The sequence below is a fragment of the Carassius carassius genome, chromosome 41, assembly GCF_963082965.1.
Source record: "Carassius carassius chromosome 41, fCarCar2.1, whole genome shotgun sequence".
NCBI lineage: Eukaryota > Metazoa > Chordata > Actinopteri > Cypriniformes > Cyprinidae > Carassius > Carassius carassius.
The window spans coordinates 6,877,904-6,901,668 of record NC_081795.1 but is presented as its reverse complement, the minus strand read 5'-3'; the positions used below and the strand labels follow the sequence as shown (position 1 = coordinate 6,901,668).

Genomic DNA, 23,765 nt, shown 5'->3' with positions numbered 1-23,765 from the left:
TACTCCAGTCTTCAGTGTAACGTGATTTTTCAGAAATCATTCTTAAATTCTGATTTGCTCAAGAAACATTTCTTATTATAATCAATCTTGAAAACAGTTGTACTGCTTAATATTTTTGTGGAAACTGTGAATTTTAATGAATGTGTCTTACTGCCCCCATATATACGTATTTAAGTTTTGCTTTATTTGCACATCGCTTTGCATGTTTACTGTTTCATTAGCTTCAAACATAGTTGTTTTTATTTCTCAAACTGAGTGTTTATGTTGAACTAATAGCCCATTACAAGCACTTGGTTTACTCGCGCTCTTGTTTTGTAGAGCTACAGTACCTCTAAATGTAACTGTATTATTGAACAGCACCTCATGGCTCAAAGCTTGTGCTGTGTTGCACGGTGAAAGTAAAAATCTGATGTATTGAGTTCCACTCATTTCTCTCTGCTCAGCCGGACGAGGGGTTTACCATCAAGCGTTCAGGGTCTTTGGACTGCTACCCGCACCCAGGGATGTATTGGATGAGGTATGCCCACAGAGCGGCCCAAACTGACAGTGTTTCCATGGCAAACGTGCTGGCAGTCTCCATAGTCCCTTTCCTTTCACACTCTGTGCCTCGTGTTATGGGGTGATGCGTTGCTTTTTGCCATTAATGCTTCTCAGTTCGTATTCTGCATAGCTTTCGCTTTCTGGTGGTGCTTTGCTAAATACTGATTGTCAGTGCTTCATGTTTTCCTTTCTGTGCTCTGTGTTATTGTTTAGTGGCATTCATTCCTGAGCAGTCATTCACTGTCCCATGCTCTCGTCTTCCTCAGACCACCCCTCTTGATAAGGAAAGGCAGATTTTCAGACGAAGACGCCACCAGGATGTGAAAGCAGCTGCTTCCCGCAGCACCCAGAGCACCGTCTCCTCCAGCCCCGCCACCGGCCTGAGCTTCTCTCCAGCGGAGTTCACCTCCGAGTCAGAGGATATTTCCCCCAGCTCGGCCGACACGGTCCGCTCACCAACATCTCCGTTTTAAACACACCCCTGTCTTGGCAGGAATCAATGGAAAATGATCTAGAAATAAAAAGTAAATCGACTTGTCTATAGCAAAAGATGAGAGTTGTTGAAATTGAATGTTTGTTACGTGGTGGAGCAGATGTGATTAACTAGCACTGGATGGGTTGGTTTCCTCTGTTTAATTCTGTGAGGGTAGCACACCTGAATAGGTGTAAAAATAATCTCACTCTAACTCTAAACATTTTGTTTTTCATCCGAAATTCTGAATTAAGAAGCTCTTGTCATTTTTTAAGTGTTTTCTCTTCATAGCTATGTTTGGTGCTATATGAGGTTTTGTTTGTAGACCATCCTAGTCTTTTGCACCCTCGAGTGTTTGATATGAAGTAATGCAGCCAAACCTCCCACTCTGTTTCTAGTTACGCACACATGACTGTCTGTTTAATACTTATAATAAACCTGCAATGTCTTAACATCTTTTCTTTTAGTGACAAAATCTTTTACGTGAGTTTTTACCTTTTGTATTAACTTTATATATTTAAAATATTTTAGGTTTGTACATTTATTTCAAACTGATAACTTATATTTGCATATTTCAGCATTTTCTTTATGAAACATGTTTTCTGTCTGTTGTTAAGAAATTAGAATGTTCTTTCTAAAATGTGTAAAATGCCTGAATAGTTGAAGCTCTTTTTGATGTATGTGGCTGTAGAAATGCTTGTTTGAACTTAAAGGGTCAGTTCTTTCAAAAATTAGCCCATAAATTACTCACCCTAAAGTCATGCTAGGTGTATAAGACTTTCTTTTTTCAGACGAATCCAGTCAAAGTTATATTAAAAGTTGTCTTTGATCTTTCAAGCTGTTTAATGCAACTCAGCGGGTGTTGCAGTGCATCAGTCCAAAGGAAGTTAAATAAAATGTGCCCATACATAATAAAAAGTGTCTCACATGGCTCTGCGGGATGAACAAAGGCCTCCTGTAGCGAATCGATGCATTATGGTTAGACAAATAACCATATTTAAAATGTAATAATCAATTTAATCTTGCTTGCGCTCACTGTTGTACATGGAAGCAGCTCCGGGTGGATGCACGGAATAGAAATGACGAATGAGGAACCCCAAGGGAGAGATCAAAACAAAACAATGGTCACTGATTAGAAGTCCAAAATGAGGATTTGTAAGGAAGAATGTCGGAGGATTTCGATATAAGCCAAGAGGAGGCTGGTTTTCTTTTGCTAAAGTAAGGAAACTTTGCTTCCTTTGTTCCTGTTAACAAACATTGGTTTTCACAAGACTTATCAACTGTTGGCGCAAGCTACATTAAAGTGATTATTAAGTTTTGAATATGGATATTTTTCTTACAAAAACACATTGATTCACTACAGGAGGCCTTCCCCCGGAGCCATGTGAGACACTTTTTATTATGGATGGGTGCTTTTTATTTAACTTCTTTGTACTGATGCACTGCAACGCACTGAGTGGCATTAAACAAACTGAAAGATCAAAGACAATTTTTAATATAACTCCGATTGGATTCATCTGGAAGAAGAAAGTCACATACACCTAGAATGCCTTGAGGGTGAGTAATTTATGGTATTTTTTTATTTTTTGGTGAAATAACCCTTTAATGCAATCCAAGTGATGGGTGCTTATTTAACATGTATGACATGATGTTCTTGCTGCTGCTGCTATAATAATCTCTTCTGCTGTAAATTCAGTTCTGTCAACTACTATTTGTCATGAAGATAAATAGATCGTACAGCTATTTCCTAGAATTTGAATTCCTTCTCAGAGCAAGCATCAATCTTCCAAACAGAATGTACGATTAGAGTTTTAAAAGTATACCCACTAAATGTCCACTACTGATTCTAAAGAGTACATTTGGACTACAGTTGAACATCTTTTCTTTTTTAAGTGGAATGTAATATTTTAGACAGATTTTAAATTTTCATTTGAATGTATGGTGTTGTTTTTGTCACACGATGGCCAAATATGACACAACAGAATGATGCTCGTTTCCACCATAGATACGGATTTGAAGGAAAATAAATAGTAAAAAAAAAAGGTAATTGCGACTTTTTATCTCACATTTCTGACTTTTTTCTCAAAGTTCTGAGGAAATGAAAGTTAGAATCATGATATAAAAACAGAATTGAGGTACGTAAACTTGGAAATGTGGAAAACAAAATCAGAATTGTGAGATAAGCTTGGAATTGCCCCCCTTTTTTTTAGAATTGCTCATTATATCTCAATTCTGAGTTTTATTCTGGGGGCAACCATGGCCTAATGGCAATTCTGTAACTCGAATGGGGAGTGAATGTAAAGCACTCTCTTCCACCTTCAGTACCAGACTGAGGTGAGACCCTTGAGCAATTTATTCATAATAGCAGCAAAACAATAGAAGTTTGCAATAGAACATGAACATAACACGTACATCGTAAAAAACATTTTTTTTTCTGCTAGAAGTACTTAAAGATGGATGACGTTAAAGATTCCCTAAAATAAAATGGGACCCAGCATAGCAGTTAGCTGCATTATATACACAAAAACTTAGCTATTAAGGTTCTGTTGTTTGGCCATGTCTAGGCTCCAAATACCTTACAGTATCTATTTATACAGTTCATTTTCATTCCTTTATGTGGTGTTTTGTGGAGGTTGCACACTTACTGTAAAAGACTGAGTGTGTTTGTCTTGCACGTGATCTGAGTGTGAGTGATAATCATTTTAGAACATCAAGACATTCTGACCCCATCTACAGTACAAGCAACTAGATTTAATGAAGGCCGGTCTTGGTTATGTTTGTGCTTCTCAATATTTAACATTGTTATACAGCTTACTGAAGCCTTCAGCATGAAAGGCTTCAGGTGACATTATAAAAGGGTGAAAAGCACAAAGGCTAAAAGAGTAGTTCTTTAAAGTATGAGCATGTATTTGCTTTTTAATTAAAAATGTATCTGCTGTGTTTGCTCGTCAAAATTAGACTAGCACCCAATCCATGATCAACCTATTTTTTAATAGGATGTAGATCAATTCATTATAACATAGGACATATTCTAGCTCATATGCAAAATTCAGTGCACAAGCATTGATTACATATTGTATATTTGTATAGATGTATATCCTTCGCTTGTCAATGGTCTTTCCCATCAAATGTCATTTAGGCTTGACTTTCTTACTGGTGGAAGAATCTTTGCTTCCAAGTAGCATTGAACAGTGGTGCATTCAGCAACAAGCCAAACCTGAATAAATGATTCCTCAAGCAGAAACCTGTGTTTTAAATTTTTTATGATCAGTTTCAGTTTACTTAGAATGATATTTATTATAGGAGAGTATCTCCTATTATTCTCTATCTTATTCTCGTCAAATAAATCATTTGAAATCTGAGGCATTTTAAAATATGACCGTAAGGTTTTACAAATAACCTATGCTCAGTATATCAAATCTAAATCTATTCTTGTAAATAAAATGTTAAGTATGGCACCATATTTAATGTATGTATTGGCAAAAAAATAATAAAATAAATGTTTTGCTTCTTACAGCAGAATATTTCACATATTTGCACAAAAACAAATAAAAATAGTTTAGCTTTTTTGATTCATAAACTCTTGAGTTATAGATTTGATTAACATTATGTAAGAGAATCAAAGATGCACATACATAATGTATTGCTTACAGCAGTGATTTTACAATGTTATTCTCTGTTTACAAGTGCAATTCTGAAAGGTGCCAGTAGACAATATAAGACAGTAAAGGAATATAACAAATCATATGTATCGCACACCCTTCATCTTAATATTTTGACCATGTGAAAACCAAACTTTTTTTTTGATATGTACATAGCTTGGTGTATGCAAATGTGAAAATATTGAAAACAAAAACCAGTTATTGGTGCAAATACCAGTCTAAAAACCTCACCGTTTTTCATATGTGTAAAGCCATGTATGACTTTAAATGACAAAACTGCACAAGAATTACAATATTCGCCCAGAAGAAATTAAATACATCCATAACAGACAAAACATTCACCCTCACATGTGAAGGTCGAGTGAACAAACATTAGAGGACGTCACGTTAAACAAAAGAGCTTTTCTTCTTTTCTCGCTCTCTTTGTAATCATATCAAAAAAGTATTTGATCATGTCAAATGCATAAACAGGACAAACAGAATTCAATTGCAAAATAGTTCAGAAAGCAGCCTCACAGACAAGTTTAAAAGATATTGTAGAACATTTACATTCATGAGCTCTGCATCAGAGGGGGGACTTTTACGTATTATTGTTCAGTTAGCTTTTCTTTCTCTCAAGTGCCTGAAGAAAAAAAAAACCTAGGGAAAGTGAAATTTGCTGCAAGCCAGTAGGAAATAAACCTCACAAAAATATTGTTATTGTTTCTCTACGCAAAGTGTCACGATTACAGTTAATATGAGGGGACAACAAGTAAAAAGGCTTTTTTTGTTGTTGACAAGACTATTGTTGGCTCAGATGATTAGATAAAATCATTTGTGATGAAAAACTGGCCCCCATCTGTGCTCTCTCTATTCATTTTGAAATTATCATCTGTCTTCAGCTCCTGTGGATTTTTTGAGACCCGTATAAGCAGCTCAAGCAGCTGGATCTTATTGTAGGTTACCACACTTAAACTGCTGTGATTTCTCCAACTAGCATCGTGTCATTTCCTGATCCATATTCCATCTCTTTAGTTGCTACATCACCTTCATAATGGCACACTACCGTTCGAGCTGCAGCTGGCCATCATTGGCTGATTGCTCTCAGTACCTGTTCTGATGCTCAAAGTGCCAGCGATTAAAATCAATGTTGAAAGCCACGATGCTGCCAGATGCCATGCCTGTGATCAGAGTCCTGGAAACATTGAAAACAGAGTCAGGTTTAAAGCAGTTTAGGATTTGTTTGTACAGTTTGTCTCTGTGTGGTGTAAGTATAACGTTTCTGAAGTATAAAGTTTGACCTCTGGTCATGTGACAGGTCCATGGCTCGGATGCCGGCGTCACAGCCAGGGTAGACATACAGCTGCTTGAAGTCACAGGCCTGCCAGACCTCCACCACCCCGCTATCTCCTCCAGTCACTAGATTCTGCCCATCACTGCTCAGGAGGATGGCCTGACAAAAGAGAAGGAAATACAGCTCAGGAAATTCACTGTTTTCTCAACTTTAGGATCTAGAAACCTACGCACAATTGATTTTTATTTTTTATTAAATTAATTTTCTTTAAAAGAAAGTAATACATTATTTATGAAATATTACTATTGTTATTACGAAATGTATTAAATAATTTTTTTTTAATTATATTACAAAATATATTATGACATTTATATGTGCTTTCCCGGCTATTTAAATACTATGCTATTATTATTATTTATTATTATTATTATTATTATTATTATTAAATAATATATAAACACATAAATAAATAATTTAATATTTAAAACAATTAATAAAAAATAAATAGAGATATATTAATTTATTAGATAACAAAAATTACCTACATAAAACTACAAGACTATTTTTTTTTACCAATACATTAGGAATTTAAATTAATAAGTAAAAAAAAGTATGTTGAAAAGTGAAACATTTACAAGAATTCACTTTAAGAATTCATCTTTTTACTCAAAAGTTTTGCAGTTTTTTTAGAAAACTGAGGCATTGCAATAGAAATCTAATCTAACAGAGCAGTATGTGTGTGACCAAGCAAAGAGATGAGAACATACACGCGTGCAGTCATTGATCTCCATCTGGGCCAGCAGCTTGCCATTGATGCTGAAGTTGCAGAACTGACCCCTGTCATAGTAGATGATGCAGTGACCTTCACTGGACACTGAGATCAGGCGGGGAAGCACACAACTGTCAGGGCCCTCCAGGGCCCTCAGAAGATCCCCAGTGATGGTGTGGACCAGACATGGCCCCTCTGACAAACAGATATGTGTGGAATCACACACTGCCTCTTCGTTTCATATCCCACAATGCTCCCTCTCACTTACCTTTTGCTCCACTGATCACAATTCCCAGCTCAGCACACACTGACACACACACCACCTCATAGTCATGACCGGTCAGAACCGCACGAGGAGCTGGGTAATCACCTGCAAATGAGCACAGGAAGCATAAACACACATTACAGCAGGAAACAGAAATATAACAACATCAGCAAACTGTGGCATAACAGCATGACCTACAGTAAGATCACAGGCTTAAAAAGTCAAATTAAAAGTACAAATAAACATACAATTTCAGGATTTTAAAAGATAAGAATAAAAAAACAAACAAACAAAAACTATTAAAATAAAAAGTTAAACACACAGACAGACACACAAACATAAACAAATAAAATGAAAAAGATCAACAAAAAAATGCATGTAATCTCACTAGTGGAGTTTAAAAAAATAAAAATAACAACAACAACAATAATAATAATGATAACAAAAATATAAATAATTAATTAAATAAATTAAAAAAATTTAAAATATAAGCAATGACTTTAAGGATTTTGAAATATATGACTAAAACTTTAATAAAAATAATAATAACAAAAAAAACCCAGATTATCAGATTATAAATATATTAACAGAAATAAAATAAGCACAAAACTAGAAAGAACAATATGTAGCATTATAAATATATACACAGAAGCAAAATAGAAGATTCTCATTAGAATTCTAGGATTGTAAAATAATAATAAAGTAATAATAATTATAAATTATAAATAATTAATAAAATAATTTTTAAAAAAGCAGCATTGAGTTTTAGGATTTTCACTTTTAGGGTTTTGAAATCTATAACTAAAATTTTTATAATAATTATTATTATAATAATAACAAATAAACCAAATTATAAATATATTAAAAGAAATAAAATAAACACCGAAATAGAAAGAAAAAAATACATAGCATTATAAATAACTACATAGAAGAAAAATAGAAGATTATCATTAGAATTAAGGATTATAAAATAATAATAATAATAATAATAATAAATTGTAATTACTTTCATAAAAATAGATTAATAAACAGAAACAGAAGCAGTCACACTAGTGGTGTTAGACTTAGGATTTTAAAATACAATATAATAACAATAACAACAACAATAATAAAACAATAACAAAAGTAAAGGAAAATACATTTAAAATATAAATGGGAGAAATCTAAACACTCTCACTAATGGTCTTTGACTTTTGGATCCTGCTGTCCATAAATAATTATTTATTAAACTGCCAGCCTATAAAAGCAGCTTGTTCTGTTTTAGCAGATTCTTGCAAAAAACCAATTAATCTGATTCTGCACGGAAGGTAATTCAGTAAGAATACTACACAAACACAATATAACCAATGTGAGGAAACCACAATAAAGCAGGTCAGGAGAACAGCCCTCAAGAACATCTGCTTCAGGAGGCGTCCCCTCCAAATGATCACCGACAGCGGCCCAACAGCCTCTGAACCCCATACACTGTCACATGATGGATGAGAGGGAGGGAAGAGGTGATACGAGGTCATTAAAAGACACTTGTGGTACCTCAGCACCAGCTGGAAGGATCAGTGAACTGCCGTGAATGGCCATGTTATGGAAAAAGTAGAAAACTCATTTAAAATCTGCCTCTTGCAAACCCAACAGCCAAGATGTGATTTGAACAGTGTGGAATACATTCCCACCTCTATCACGTCTATATTTTGCTTATTATAAGGTCCACTGCTGCAATTTCCAAAGCAGTTCATTTGAGAAATAACAGGTAGAATCATAAAACTTGCTCGGCCTCCAGGGTCTCTACCATCACGCTTGAAGATACTTGCATACTGTGCTTGAACACACTGCAGTACGTTAGAGAAGCAATTCAAGCGTAATGAAAACGGGGCTTGATTTGTGCATTGAGGAAGCAAAGCAGTTATTATAAGCCGGGGGGATCAACATTATGTTTCCAGATGGATCAAACATTGTGTGCGTGCATTTCATTGGTTTAGAGGATTAGTTCTGACATCATTACTCCAGTCTTCAATCATTTATATCATCAATATGCTGATTTGCTGCTCAAGAAACATTTATTTTTTGCAACAGTTGCACTGGTTAATATTTTTGTGGAAACCATGATACCTTTTTTTCTATGATTTTTGGATGAATAGAAAAAGAAAAGCATTTACTGTATATAAAATGTAAATATTCTGCAACATTATACATGTTTTTTTTCTGTACTGTCACTTTTGACCAATTTAATGCAACCTTGCTGAATAAAAAAAAAAACTTTTTTTATTGACCCTAAACCTTTGAACATAGTGAATGTCCAGTGATCTGTTAAATGTTGACATCAGATCAGTGAGTCAGTGAGTCAGAGCTGATTCGTCAGCTGATGTCAAAATGTCAATATTTTCAGTGAATAAAGCTCAAATTTCAATCTGTTCTGCACAAAAAGTCATAAAATAACTTCATATGATGTCTGGGCTACTTTTATGGTCCTTTTATGTTCTTTATGAAGCCTGAAAGTCCTGATTCAGTCCTGATTCAAGAGCAACCAATATTGAAAGAAAATCCTACAGTTCTGGCATGACCTATATGACTTTAAATTACACTGAATCTCTGATAATTTTTTTAATAACTTAAAAAAAAACATTAAGTTGTTTTCTGACGATAAATTCCTGACTTTAAGGGGCCACATTGTATGTTTTAATCTGTACTGCATCAAACATAATGTGTTTTTCATGTACAGGCAGAGGGATTTATAAAACAACGCTAATAATGTAGTACAGGGAGAAGGTTCATCCCATTAATTGAGGTCTTTTCAATTTGTAACACTAAGTTCATTAACATCCATATAATGAAGACACATGCCTTTACTTTGCATGTAGAGCAATATTAACTGAAGCCAGGAATCAATAGAATGACCGCTACAAATCCAGATGTTTTTTTAAAGTTGGAGAGCAATCAAAGGTTACTCAGGCCTTGATCAATATGGGCCCGTGTTCACGGAGTTCTCCACAGGGGCCCGTCTGACAGCGCTAAGCCCAGCTGTCAGTGATCAGTGTGGGGACGTGTGTCAGCACTGGATCCCTTGGGAGGTCCCAGATCACCTTCATCACAATAGATTTAATCAGTCCGCACCCGGGCCCTTCTAAACCCTCGCGCTAAACCCCAGCGGTACAGCGACACAATTAAGAGGTGTAAATTGGAGAACGGCTGCTGGGGTCGTGAAGCACCGGGGCCTTGATTGAGCCGGACGGGATTTTAATCACTGCACATTTAAGACACATTCTGGCTTTCTCGTGCAACTGTGAAATCAATTTCTACACCATGTCGGAGTGCCTCAGGGGACGGTCCTGGGATATCTGCTGAATATTCATAGATGTTCCTGGCCTGACACTCTCCATTGAGAGACAGATGAAAAAGTGCAGTATGGGGAAGCTTGATGAAGCACAGCTGAACTTATCATTGACAAAAACACACTAATGAGGGTTTGTTTTTCTTTACTGCTACACCGATATCATTTTAACAACCTCAGAGAATTTTGGGTATGAGTCTGGAATATATAATGAGGGCAAATAAAATACTTTTGCATTAAATGAGTGCATTGCCCATTAGATCACTTACTGACACCAGAATTATGTTTATGGAGTATGTACGTGTGTTCTGTGAAAGTTTTGCCTCAGGTCAAAGTATCTTTCCTTCGAAAACCATTATATAGTGCATGCTTATAAAAATATAGGATCAAAAAAAATTATAAAAAAAAAATGATTTACAATAAGTTTCTATGTTGAAATAAATATGAAATAATAATGAAATAAATACGAAACAATATCAACCAGTATTTTAAAGATGATTTAAAACAGTACAAAACTGTTAAAAAATACAATACAAATAGAGAAAATGTATATATATATATATATCAGTAATTTTAAATTTAGTGTCCAAGTTAGTTTTTTTTTTTCCAAAAAAAGCTCCCAAAATAGTTCTGAAATACACCACCAGAGGGCAGTGTTCATTTCTTAGAGAACCAGGCTCAACATTTTCATCCACATTTGAATTTTGGACATGGACAATTCTTTTTTAAATTAAAAATTATTATTATTATAAAGCTGTTCCAAGAAATAATTAAACATAAATAGTGTTCATTAGTATTACTCAAAAATGACTCTAAATAAGTGCAGCTGAAACTATTGCATTATTACACCATGACATTTGTACTAGATTGGTGTACCATGAGCTTGATAAAGTTAACAACGTTAGGTTTATTCCTGGTTGTATATACATATGACATATAAATAGTTTGTTGTTCATAATTCCCTCCAGTTTCTAGAAATTAATCTGCTTTGTGAGGGCACACAGTGAGCAGTTGTGTGTGAATATCATGGGAGTTTTGTTTCCTGTGCTTTGAAAACAGGAGCGGGGCTGCACCTCGCTAATTGGAGGCAGTCGAGCTGAAATCCTTAATTAACTGTCTGAGCATCATTGAAGTTAATTAGAGAACATGCTCACCTAAACCACAGCTCATGACGAGGACAATACATCTAATACACACCAACGGTGCAAATGCACACATATCTTTGCAAAATGCACACAAGAGCAAGCTCAGACGTGCAGACTTGTTTTCTCATTAACATGTTTGCAGCTCATGTTACTGGTTTCTGTAGCAAGGGATCCTGGAACAATTAGGAGCTGTAATGCATTCATTTGTTATGCAATAATAGCTTTTGTTAGTACAGAAGTTTATATAAAAATTAAAAAATAATATTATGTTGCCAAGTGTTTGAGCTTCTATAATCTTCTCCATTATTAATGTAACATCTAATATCAATGTCTATTCTTGCCTGGTTGTATAATGTAGCATGCTTAATATTGATGTAATTGTGCTTAAAAGAATAGTTCACCCAATAATAAAATGACTCATAATTTAGCTAGAAGTAACGATTTGAAGTTAAAACAGCCTAATGTTGGATTTCTTTATTACAAACAAGCAGCTTTTTGCATCAAGAGATGTTAATGCTGGATTGAAGTCATGTTGTGTATTATTATGATGTTTTATTAGCTGTTCGGACTCTTATTCTGACGGCACCCATTCATTGCTGAAGATCGATTGTTGAACAATTGATGCAAAGTTACATTTCTCAAAATCTGTTCGGATGAAGAAACAAATTCATGTATGTCTTGGATGGCCTGAGGGTGAGTCAATTTTCAGTAAAAGTTCATTTTTGGGTGAACTACAGTGTTCACAGTTAAGTTTCTACTCACTGTTGTTAGGGTTGTCTCCTATGATATGGTGTCGCCCACTCCAGTACCAGAGCAAAAGAGTGGCATCTCTGGATCCCGACACAATGTAGCAGTCCCCACCGATGTAAGACTCTGAGCGTGCCAGACACGTGACCACGTCCCAGTGACCGAACACTATCTGAGTTAGCTTGCCTGCAAATAAACATACATTCCTTTTGTCCCTCACACTCCAAAATACAAATATGTTGGTCAGACCAATAAACATTAATATCTTGGTCACTCATTTAATTTAATTTTATTTTTTATCAAACTACAAGAGTCTTCTGAAGTCAAATGATGTTTCAAGAGAGTTCTAGAGAGAAATGGATTTGTAAGAAAATTATTTTGTTCAATCAGTTGACAAGTCATATGGACTACTTCCAGGATACTTTGATTCAAGGTGAGTAAATAATGACAAAATGTAACATTTTGGGTGAATAAATCCCTTAATGTCCAACCAGCGTCTCTTACCCGTGTCTGAAGAGTAAACACGGAAACTCTTGTCCCAGAAACCACACACCAGGATGTAGCGGTTATCAGCCGTCACCACAAAACACTGAGTGTTGATCTGGATGCTCTGGTCAACCAGGTCAGTGATTTGTCGTTTGTTTGTGCCTGAGTTGTTAGCTGAAAGAGACATGCTTACAGAGTTTTAAATCATTCGACTTGGAAAAAAAATCAAAGACTAATATATTACAATATTCAAACTACAGTTCCAAAGTTTTTTCCCCCTTATAAATATGCAAGTTTAGTATTCACCTTCTTTACTAAAGCATGTATAACAAATATTGTATATATGACCCTCTCCACATCTGCTCTTGAATGTATAAATGATTAGTCCCACCACAAACTCATGCTATCAGTGGAAACAATGTTGCTGTGTCGATTTAGTTGGGATATAAAACAAGAGCAATAGTTTCAAAGCACCACAGAGCCACAGTATTACACTTTTAATGGAAACCTGCTGTGCAAACAGATTACTTCAATTAGTTATGAATGGAATAGAAGAAAGAATTTTAACATCAAAAAACCTCAAACCCACCAATAAGTGAGTCCATCTCAATGGGGAGGTGATGGGCCTGCTCTAGTGAATATCCTGGAGCTCCCCGAAGACCTACACACACAGACAAAAAATAAATAAAAATAAATAATTATTTTTTTGTCTTGTTGTATACATTAACTTGAGAAGCAAAATTACTAATGATCTTGTTTTTGACATTTTTCAACCTTGTTTTAAGCATAAAGCTGCTTAATTTTGATACATTTAGCAGGAAACAACACGAGTCATTTTGCTTCTCAAGGAAATGCATCTTGATTAGATATTTGTACTGGAAAACGAGACAACAATACTCCAAAATAAAATTATTTTACTTAGAAATAAAAGTCTTCACATAGACTCCTGCCCTGCTGCCAGTCAAGTCCACTTACTGCCCCCGTCCCATATGACACGGGGTCTTTAAAGAGACCCACCAGTCAGATCTCCATGGTGCTTATTGATTTCTCTCCCTCTCCTGTGTCAGGCAGGCCAGAGCTATAGCACCCCGGAGGCAGGTCTACAGAGCAAAGGCTCATTATTCTGTGGGAGCGACACAAACACATATGGCCGGAGAGAGCTGGTCCTGCAGCTGCAGCCATTAGTAGTGTGTGAGAGTGAAGTTGCCACTTTTACTCCTGACATCACTATGTGTTGCCGTGACAGCTGGGGAGGTGTGAGGCGAAAGGAAAGGCTGTGATAGGCTAATTTAGCTTAGGCCACTGATCCCGACCTCTGACCCGCAGGTGAGAGGGGTTCAGAGGAAAGGCTAGTTTTGTAATGTTGTTCACACAAGGCCAAGTGTAGCTGTTTTTTGTTGGAGTGTGCATGTTTGTGTTTGCAGGTGAACTCAAGCTATTAGCTGGTTAAATAGTATGTAGTATACACAGAGATGCCCACTCACCCACGGTGTTATGCCAGCGGTTGACAGCGAAGAGCCGGCTGCAGGTGATGGTGACGACGGCGGGGAGGGTCAGGTGTGGCAGCGTGTTGGCGGCCACGTGAGTGACGGGAGAGTTGGAGGGAAACTTCAGAACCATGATGACATCCTGCTGCATCTGATCTTTAAACATGAGCGGACTCTGCGGAAGGAAACACTGTTGAACAGAGAAAACAATGGAAGAGAAAGATGGAAAAGGGGGAGGGAAGGGAGAGATAGATAAGGAGAGGTTGTTAGCGAAGAGAAAAGTGGTAAATAAAATTCAGTTGAAAAGAAAAAGTAAATGAGAGTCAGGGAGAAGATTGAGGCCTTTAAAGGAAAAGTTATGCAATTTGATCTTAATTTTTTTCACAAAGCAAGTTTGTCTGTCTGTCTATCTACAGTATCTATCTATCTATCTATCTATCTATCTATCTATCTATCTATCTATCTATCTATCTATCTATCTATCTATCTATCTATCTATACATAAATACACACACACACACACACACACACACACACACACACACACACTGCAGTTCAAAAGTCTGTAAGGTTTTTTTTTTTTTTTTCTATTTGGCTCACAAAGGCTGCATTTATTTGATGACAAAAGCAGTCAAAAAATTTTTTAGTGAAATGTAATTTTCAGCATCATTATTTGAGTCTTTACTGTCACATGATCCTTTAGATCCTTTGCTGCTCAATAAACATTATTATTATTATTATTTTATTTATTTTATTATGTGTGTGTGTGTAAAGAGTTGTGCATTTTAGGATTCTTTAATGGATAAGACAGTTCAAATGAAAAGTATTTATTTAAAATATTATATTTTTGTAGTAAAACTGTCAGTTTTAATCAATTTAATGCAACTTTTCCCAAACTTACTGAGCCCAAAAATACACTAAAATATATTTTAAAAAATGTATAGTCTAAATAAAAACACTTAAAATAGACATCAAAAGTGATTGCACATCTGCTATTATTTAAAAAACCTGTGTTTTACTCTTATTTGAGGAACATGATAGTCAAAATATTTCATTATCGACATCTTTGGCAACCATAAACTCAATTGACAAAGAGACCTATAGCAGTAGGCTGCACACAATTACTTCGAAATATAAGCAAGCACTTATTATAAAACTTGCATTGACAGCATTACAACATTCACTTTGTAAACTCCAGTGTGATTGTTATGACAAATGCTTGATTGAGATGGGAGTGATTATTTTTGAGGTGTGAAGACTTGTAAGGCCAGTAGAGAGCACTGTTCCCCCGACAGAGCGTATTCTTCCTGATGGAGTTGTGAGCTCCTGTAAGTATGGCAGGTCTGTGTGTCATGTATTTGTGTTAGAGCATGTGTGTGGCTCTGTGAAGGCTGTTGTACACAGAACCAGTGACTACCTGGAAGTACCAGAGCTTGACTTTTCAGCATGTGGGTCCAAGTGAGGAGCAAACTACAAATTGGATAAAGCCTACAGTACAGTTACGAAGAGGAAATCAATGGAAATGTATACGGAACTCTCCATAGACATTTATACTGTACAAACTGTATTTTCTATCGCCCTACACCTAAACCTCTCACAGAAAACTTGGTGCATTTTAAGATTTTCAAAGGGACACAGGAAGTGTCCTCATAAACCACCCTCACATTGTAAAACCAATGTCATTATTGACAACTGTGTCCTCATAAACCACCCAAATCGGTGCACACACAAACACATTGCATTGCATGGGCTAAGTAGATTTTTCCTAGGAAAAAAAAATATTTATAATGAATAAATGCAGTTAAATGAATCGATCTGAAATGTAGTTACAATAACAGTATTACTATTTTAATGCTCATCACACTGCAGATTGAGCTAAACTACAACATGGCTGCTGCAAAAGTTTTGGACATATGGACGTGAGACTCTTGTGCTGGGTTTTGGGGAGCGATCCAAAGGTCAGGCATCACTGCCCTTGTTCAAAATAATAACTTCCCTACTGCCAGGCAGAAGAAAAAAACACAACAAATACACACACAGTGATTTTATTACACACCCATACGCACTGTTTTCTTACCAGGTGCATGGCGGAGCTACGGGGAGGATGTGGCTCGATAAGCAACTGAGATGGCGTCTGTCCAACACTTTGGATCTGAGCCTCAGTGGCCTGCAGCAAAAGAGAGAGAAAGATACAAAGGAAAGAGAGGAAGAGATAGACAGAGGGAGGAGAGAGAGAGAGAGCGGGCTGTCAGTATCGATATGCATCAAAGTGATGGGTCAATGCGTCACTTGACAATGCAAGCAAACGCTCCCTCCAGCCCAGCCTCGCCGTGGAGGGGTGGTGGTGTTGGGGGTTATGTAGGTTAGTGACTATGAGTGGGTGAGTTCTTGAACCCACCCCAAACTACCCCCACCCTGCCCCCTTCAAAGCCTGCAGAGTCATCCAAGTGTTAGTATGGAAGAGACAAGCCTTTCCTTATTAACATGCTTCAGTTAACTGCCCGCCCCCCCCCACCACCACAGTCAAGCAGACGTTAACCTGGACAGACACACAGCAAGGACTGCGGCAGAAATCTCCCTCTCATATGTTATTGTGCCCGAGACAAAGGGCAGAAAGAGCACACACACACACACACACACACAAAGCAACTTAATTCACAATAGGAATAGGGCTGTTAATAATAGTAGTAATATTAATGGTAGATCACAAACACGTCACAAGAAAGATAATACCATAATGGGAAAGATTACATCCTTTTTTGATTTTAAAGCACACACATAAATCATAATGTAATTCATATTTAGGCATTCGGCAGATTTTTTATTCAAGGCAACTTACAAATGAAGAGCATCAGAAGAAACTTAGAAGAAGCAAATCTCATAGTGCCGCAAGTTTCAAGAGTAAGCTAAAGTTGTACAGAAGCTAGAGTAGAAGTTTATATATATATATATATATACTATATACTATACAAGTTATACACACTCATATACTTTAGTGATAAATGAAAAATGGTACACTAATTCTTAGTTACTGACAAATCTTAATTCTTGATTTAAAAAAATACAAAATAGAACTTGACATTTAAATTCCTCAGATTTCTCTAGTAACTTGTAACATGAAACTGTTACATTTATAATTGGGTTACTGACATGAAATACAAAAGTTTGTTGTCAATCAGAGTTTTCTGTTAAAGAAATTAACTTACTCAGCAATCAGCATTTATTCAGCAAGGATGCATTAAATTTGAACTTTCTATTCATCAAAAAATCCTAATACATATATATATATATATATATATATATGTATAAATGTGTGACCCTGGACCACAAAATGCTATGTCACTGGGATATATTTGTAACAATAGCCAAAAATACATTGTATGGGTCAGAATTATAAAAAATGTTTTTGCCACAAATCATTAGGATATTAAGTAAAGATGTTCCATCAAGATATTTTGTAAATTTCCTACTTTAAATATATTAAAACTACATTTTTGATTAGTAATATGCATTGCTAAGAACTTCATTTGGACAACTTTAAAGGCGATTTTCTCAATATTTCGATTTTTTTGCACCCTCAGATTCCAGATTTTCAAATAATTGTATGTCAGCCGAACATTGTCTTATCCTAACAAACCATACATCAATGGAAATCCTATTTATTCAGCTTTCAGATGATGTATAAATTATACAAAAAATTGACCCTTATCACCAGGGTCCAGGGTCTCACACACACACTAATTCCTGCATACAGGCATAATATGCTCCATAGGCATAAAAGTCTTTATACTGTACAGTACAAACTGTATTTTCTATTGCCCTACACCTAAACCTTCCCCTCACAGAAAACTACTGGCAATTTTTTTTTCTTTCATAAAACACCATTTAGTATGTTTTTAAGCCTCTTGGTTTATGGGGAAACAGGAAGCACAACTGTTTTCAACATTAATAATAATAAGAAATCACCAAATCAGCATATTAGAAATATTTCTGACGTATATGACACTGAAGACTGGAGTAATGATGCTGAAAATTCAGCTTTGCATCTCAGAAATAAATTACTTTTTAACATATATTTAAAGGAAAACAGTCATTTCAAATTGTAAAAATAGTTCACAATATTACTGTACTTTGATCAAATAAATGCAGTTTTGGTGAGTATAAGACACTTCTTCTAAAAACTCTTAGCAACACAAAACTTTTTAACAGTAGTGTACTTTGGGAATTTGAAGTGCTGCATCATAACATGATTTAATCCATCTAAAACCAAGGTTTTTTGCCTATTCACTGTTTAAATTGCTCTTGACCTAATGTTACAATTACAAATTAAGGATTTAGTTTTCTTTTTGGTTCTTTCTTGTGTGATACATGTATGAGCCATGAACTCAAAAATCCTTGATAAAAGGACTGAAACCATTTTCATCCTTCACTCCACAAACATCCCTCACGTTATGTAACGCTGACAGATGCATGTCATCATAAGTTGGTTATTGATAGGCCGTATGTTTGCATTTGTTTGTGGATGTGTGTGGAGCCCAGGAGATGTGGAGAGTTTACGTGTGTGCCACTGTGCACAGTAGCATTGACAGACACCTACAAGCTCCCCTCGACTGTTCTGAGACTCTGACCCCATCAATCTTTCCTTCCCACAGTCTAACGGAACAGCTCTCCTTCAGCGCTCTGAAGCCTGGACTCTTGTGTCAGATCAAACATCTGCTTCATCCATGTCACTACACCGTCCAGATATGCATGTTAAACGTGTCACATGACCTACACAGAAATTATTTTTTTTTACTACTGTGTCATGCTTTCCAGTAAAAATATCTAAACATGCTTTAATCAAGATAAACTTATGAATGCAAAAATACTTAAGATATTAGATGTCTTGTCTGAAAAATGTATCAAAATTAAGTGAGTAAAAACAAGAAAAAATATCTGCCATGGAGTAAGAAAAGTACCATACTAATATATATATATATATATATATATATATATATATATATATATATATTTCACTTACAGAATTAAAATGGTGTGCAAATTATGTTTCACGTTGACTTCTTAGAACTTTGGAAGCAGCAAAATTTCAGAATTAAAATCAATTGTGCAACTGAAATAAGAGGAACGGAGGAGATTATTTCTCGCTAAAGTACTTAAAATAAGATCAGATCATCAAACTTAAATGATATCATCTTAGCCTGACCCTGCAGTGCAAAATTCAACAAGCAGAGCGCTCACAACTCAGCACCATCACATTTTGTAACAATTAAATGTCAGTCTGTGATGCTTTACGATGCTGTCTGTCAAATAATAATGCGCTCACATTATAGTTATTTTAGGTTCGACTCAGGAACAGGGGTCACAATGTCTGCTCAAATAATGTAATCTGATCTGAAGATCTGAGAGAAACAGGCAGCCATGTGGAAAGTATCACTATATTTCTGCCTTCCAACAGGGAAGAAAAAATGAGAGAAAAATTCCTTCTAAAAGTCCAGAAATATGAAAATAAATGGTCCATATCAAAAACTATATATATATATATATATATATACCTTCCAACAGTGAAGAAAAAATTAGAGAAAAATTCCTTCTAAAAGTCCAGAAATATGAAAATAATATAGTTTTTGTTATTTTATTTTGTTTTGTTATACTCTTATATTTATATGCGATACACTACCGTTCAAAAGTTTGGGCTCAGTTCGATTTATTAATATTTTGGAAGGAGGTCTCTTATGATTTTCAAGGCTGCATTTATTTAACCAAAGATACAGTTAAAGCAGTAATATTGTGAAATATTATTTCAATTCAAAATATCTGTTTTCTATATCAGTATATTTTGAAATGCAATTTATTCCTGTAATGGTGAATCTGAATTTTCAGCATCATTACTCCAGTCTTCAGTACCACATGATCCTTCAGAAATCATTCTAGTATGTTGATATGGTGCTCAAAAATAATTTCTTATTGCTATAAATGTTGAATCTAGTTGTGCTGATTAATATTTTTATGGAAACCATGATATATTTGATGCAACTGAGATATTGAAGTACTGTTAAAATTAATGGAAGTATAATTTTGTTTACTCTTACTGACCCTTACTAACATTAAGATCAGCACTGCATCATCCAGAATGTAATGTCCAGAAAAAATAAAACCTCTTGCATTTTTAGCAACTGTACCTTGTTATACATCCAATTCTGACAGATTATGACATCTCAGTGTTGTCAACAGACCCACAGTGTCAACTGGTTGCTCATCTGAGCTCTGGAGGAAAACACACTTATCACAAACAGAAATCTGTAACTCTTAACTGGCAGTTCATTACTCTAATCCACTTTAAGCCCCTGCTCTTTACGGCTGATAAGAAACACCTCTTGCATGAGCTGTACGCTGATCGTTTCCACCAGAGCTATAAGCCATCACGCTGCGATGGACATAAAACATCCATCATAACCTGTGGCATGTCAATCAAATCTTTAGGTCAGGATGTATATGTCAAAGCTCTGATGTTCTTCTCAGGCTCTTAGAGAACCATATGACTTTATGGGTGTGAGTTTAGTGATGGGATGTAGAAAAAAAAAAAAGATAAAAAAAAAAGCATATCTAAATCTAAAAGGTAGGCCTTTTATATGTTAATGTAGGTCTGTGTGGAATAGAGTGCATTAAGACACATTGACACCAAGGCTGGTGAGGCTAAAATGTCATTTCACCACAAAAATATTCACACCATATTTGACACACTGACTTGAAGTCATTCTCTTAAAACATTTCAGACATCTGAATTAATAATTTGGCATTCCAAGCAAAAAATAAAAGTCAATGTAGACTTTTATAATAATAATAAAAAATAATTATTATTATATTAAAATAAATATCAACACAACAACTCCAATAAAGTGATCAAATATAATAAATAATGCGATAACAACAACAATATAGACTCCAAAAACTAAAATAATACATATCAAAGTAGACTCCAAAAAGTACTAAAATATAATAATAATAACATCAGTTTAATAATTCAAACTTGGAAAAAGGGGAGTTTAAATCAGTTACTTTAAACACAGGAAACAAAAAGAACAAATGCACTATACTCTTATATTTTCTTACACTGACATGCTCTACTCATTTGTGAATGCATAATTTAAATGCTCATTAGCGATGGATAATTCACAAGCTTTGCTCTCAGACTGTGTATTATGGTTGCATGCAATAAAAATGTGTATAAAAAATTGCTGGCATGTTCTTCATCCGTAAATGCTGTATTTCCTGTGACATAACCCTGCCAATAGAGTCCTGTGACTCCATCATCGACTGTTGCCATTTTGATTGGACTCTGGAACGAGTTATGACCCTTAACTCCAGAGTTTGACATTTTAAGGCCGTAATTGCAGTGCTTAATGTCAGAGCTGTGGATGCACCTGTCAGTGCAGAATGAATCAATAGCCTGAAGGTGACGGTCACATTTCTGAGCGAGATACCATGAGCTGTCTGTCCTCCCTCTCCGGTTGAGACAGAGAGACCTTAGAAACGAAAGGGAATTTAGCTTACTCGAGGTCAGTATATATCATCTGTGAGGTTATTACGGTAATGTTTTGAGCTAAAGGGGCATTGGTTAACTAGGTGGACAAATAGAGCAAAAACTCCCTTCGTGCATTTAACAAGACAAGTTGAGGTCAGCTCTCCTCAACATCTGTGTCTGAATGCCAGTTGCCATAAAAAGCGATATAGACTTCATTAATATATTAAATGGAACATAAAGGCTTCTCAAACTCCAGAACTGACAAATAAAAGCCGGTTTTCTGATTCTTTCTAGGCTCACAAACCTTGCTGTCAGCTACCATTGCTCTCAGAGTGCTGGAAGAACTCAGCCACATGAAAGAAACATAATTGCTATTGTCTGGAATGTAGAGCCGAATGATGAAAGCAGAGCTTTCTCCATATTGTTTGATAATTAGCCCCCCTGTTCCGTGAGTGATTTGCATAGTGGTCACTTGACAAATAAAGGCAGTCCTGGAAGTGACAGTATATAAATGACTTGTTTTGCAGACAGCAGATGGTGGGTATCACATGGAGCGGGAGAGATAGAGGGAATAGGAGTGAGAAAAGGAGGAGGGAGGGAGGGAGGGAGGGAGGGAGGGAGGGAGGGAGGGAGGAATGGGGTACATACAGCTACAAACACACTGCCTACCAGCTGCTGCTGTTGAATTGGAGTCATATCCACAAACACAATTAAGTCATTTGAAAACTTCCTCCAGTCAATAAAGAGTATTGTGTGGAAAATCAATAACACTGATTTACATTGTAATTGCTTGATGAATTAAATTTTAGTAGGTAACCTGAATATAAATAAATAATGCTATTTTATGTCAAATAGTGTTGTTAAATTAGTCTACTGAATCATTAAAACTAAACTTAAACATTGTTTTAAGTAATTGAAATAAATCTATAATAAAATATAAATATTATAAGAAAAACGTAAAGTTGTTGCGTTGGCAGCTAACTAAAACAAAGTTACGTTAAAGTTCTAAAATTAATAAAACTACAACCAAAATAAAAATATTTGAAATAATAATAATAATAATACAAATGACAACAGCACATAATAATTACAAAAATTTTAAATTAAATCTGCAAAAAATAACTGATCCAAAATATTTATATATTATAATTGCATACAAAAAAAGGTGTAGAAATTTTTTTACCCAGAAATTGCCAGTAAATTTCACAAACAGTTGGGAGTAACATTAAATGAAACATGCCATTATGAAATAGAAAAACTGAAATAGTATTTTCTTGTAAAATATACTCCAATAATATCTGTTTTATTTACAACTTAGAATTTTTTTTTACTGTGCACAAGTAATACTAAAATAATGCTCGTTTGTGCCCCATTTATACTATTGAGATTAATGATATTTCATGTAGTTTATTGTGGGTATGAGTACTACTATTTCTCTACATTAGTGGTTGCCAACCCATCGATCGCGATCTTTATCATTGTCCCAATAGGTCCCAAAAATAACAGTAAAATAAAGTACAAAAATGCTCCATTCTTTGTACTGTATTTTTGGTACTTATTTTTCTGCTATTTTCGGGAGCTATTGGGACAGTGATACAGAAAAATACGATACACAGGATGTGTAAAAGAGGTAAGAGATGCTGAAGACGAGTGTAACGAGGAGAAGATACTGTAGCAGGCAGAGAACAAGCTCACTGTTCATGATGCTCAAAATATATTAATGTATCACTGAAAGGAACTGTCTTGAGAAAAGGTTTGATTGCAATAATGGTAACCAAGAAAACGCTATATTGCGGCTGGTTCATAAGAGCCACCTGCTGACAGAGAGTGAATTTGCATCTCATCCAGACCTGCTGTTTTTGTTTCATGCTAATATTTTATGCAGCCAAAAAAAAAGGACCATTCTGTTTTTGCTTTAAATCCTGAAAGTATACAGTAAAATTCAATTAAAAAACAACTGCTCGTGCAACATGTGTTTAGCATCTTTGTTCGGATCATGATTAAGATGCAGTGATTGCCTTTAATTTCACATGCCTACAGATATTTTTGTTGAGATGCCTTTTCCTATCGATTCT

At 35.4% G+C, this 23,765-nt stretch overlaps 2 protein-coding genes across 5 annotated transcripts in view; one reads left to right on the top strand and one right to left on the bottom strand.

Annotated features, from left to right (window-relative positions):
- The window catches only part of dclk1b (doublecortin-like kinase 1b), a 26,516-nt gene extending 24,628 nt beyond the window's left edge, over nt 1-1,888 (top strand). For 3 of the 4 annotated variants that reach the window (XM_059534205.1, XM_059534204.1, XM_059534207.1), the window contains one exon: nt 807-1,888. In XM_059534205.1, the coding sequence (XP_059390188.1) occupies nt 807-1,013 (207 nt within the window). In that variant the 3' untranslated portion in view covers nt 1,014-1,888. Of the gene's footprint in view, nt 1-443; nt 518-806 lie in introns of all 4 variants that reach the window. The other variant, XM_059534206.1, reaches the window with a different exon arrangement.
- Nucleotides 1,889-4,348: 2,460 nt separating this feature from the next.
- Nucleotides 4,349-23,765, bottom strand: part of nbeab (neurobeachin b) — a 257,230-nt gene continuing 237,813 nt past the window's right edge. Inside the window, exons 48-56 of the mRNA XM_059534202.1 lie at nt 16,246-16,335; nt 14,166-14,343; nt 13,271-13,342; nt 12,700-12,855; nt 12,211-12,381; nt 6,985-7,086; nt 6,715-6,911; nt 5,955-6,106; nt 4,349-5,848 (exon numbers count right to left, since the gene is read on the bottom strand). Coding sequence (XP_059390185.1) covers nt 5,758-5,848; nt 5,955-6,106; nt 6,715-6,911; nt 6,985-7,086; nt 12,211-12,381; nt 12,700-12,855; nt 13,271-13,342; nt 14,166-14,343; nt 16,246-16,335 — 1,209 coding nt within the window. The 3' untranslated portion in view covers nt 4,349-5,757. The remainder of the gene's footprint in view (nt 5,849-5,954; nt 6,107-6,714; nt 6,912-6,984; nt 7,087-12,210; nt 12,382-12,699; nt 12,856-13,270; nt 13,343-14,165; nt 14,344-16,245; nt 16,336-23,765) is intronic.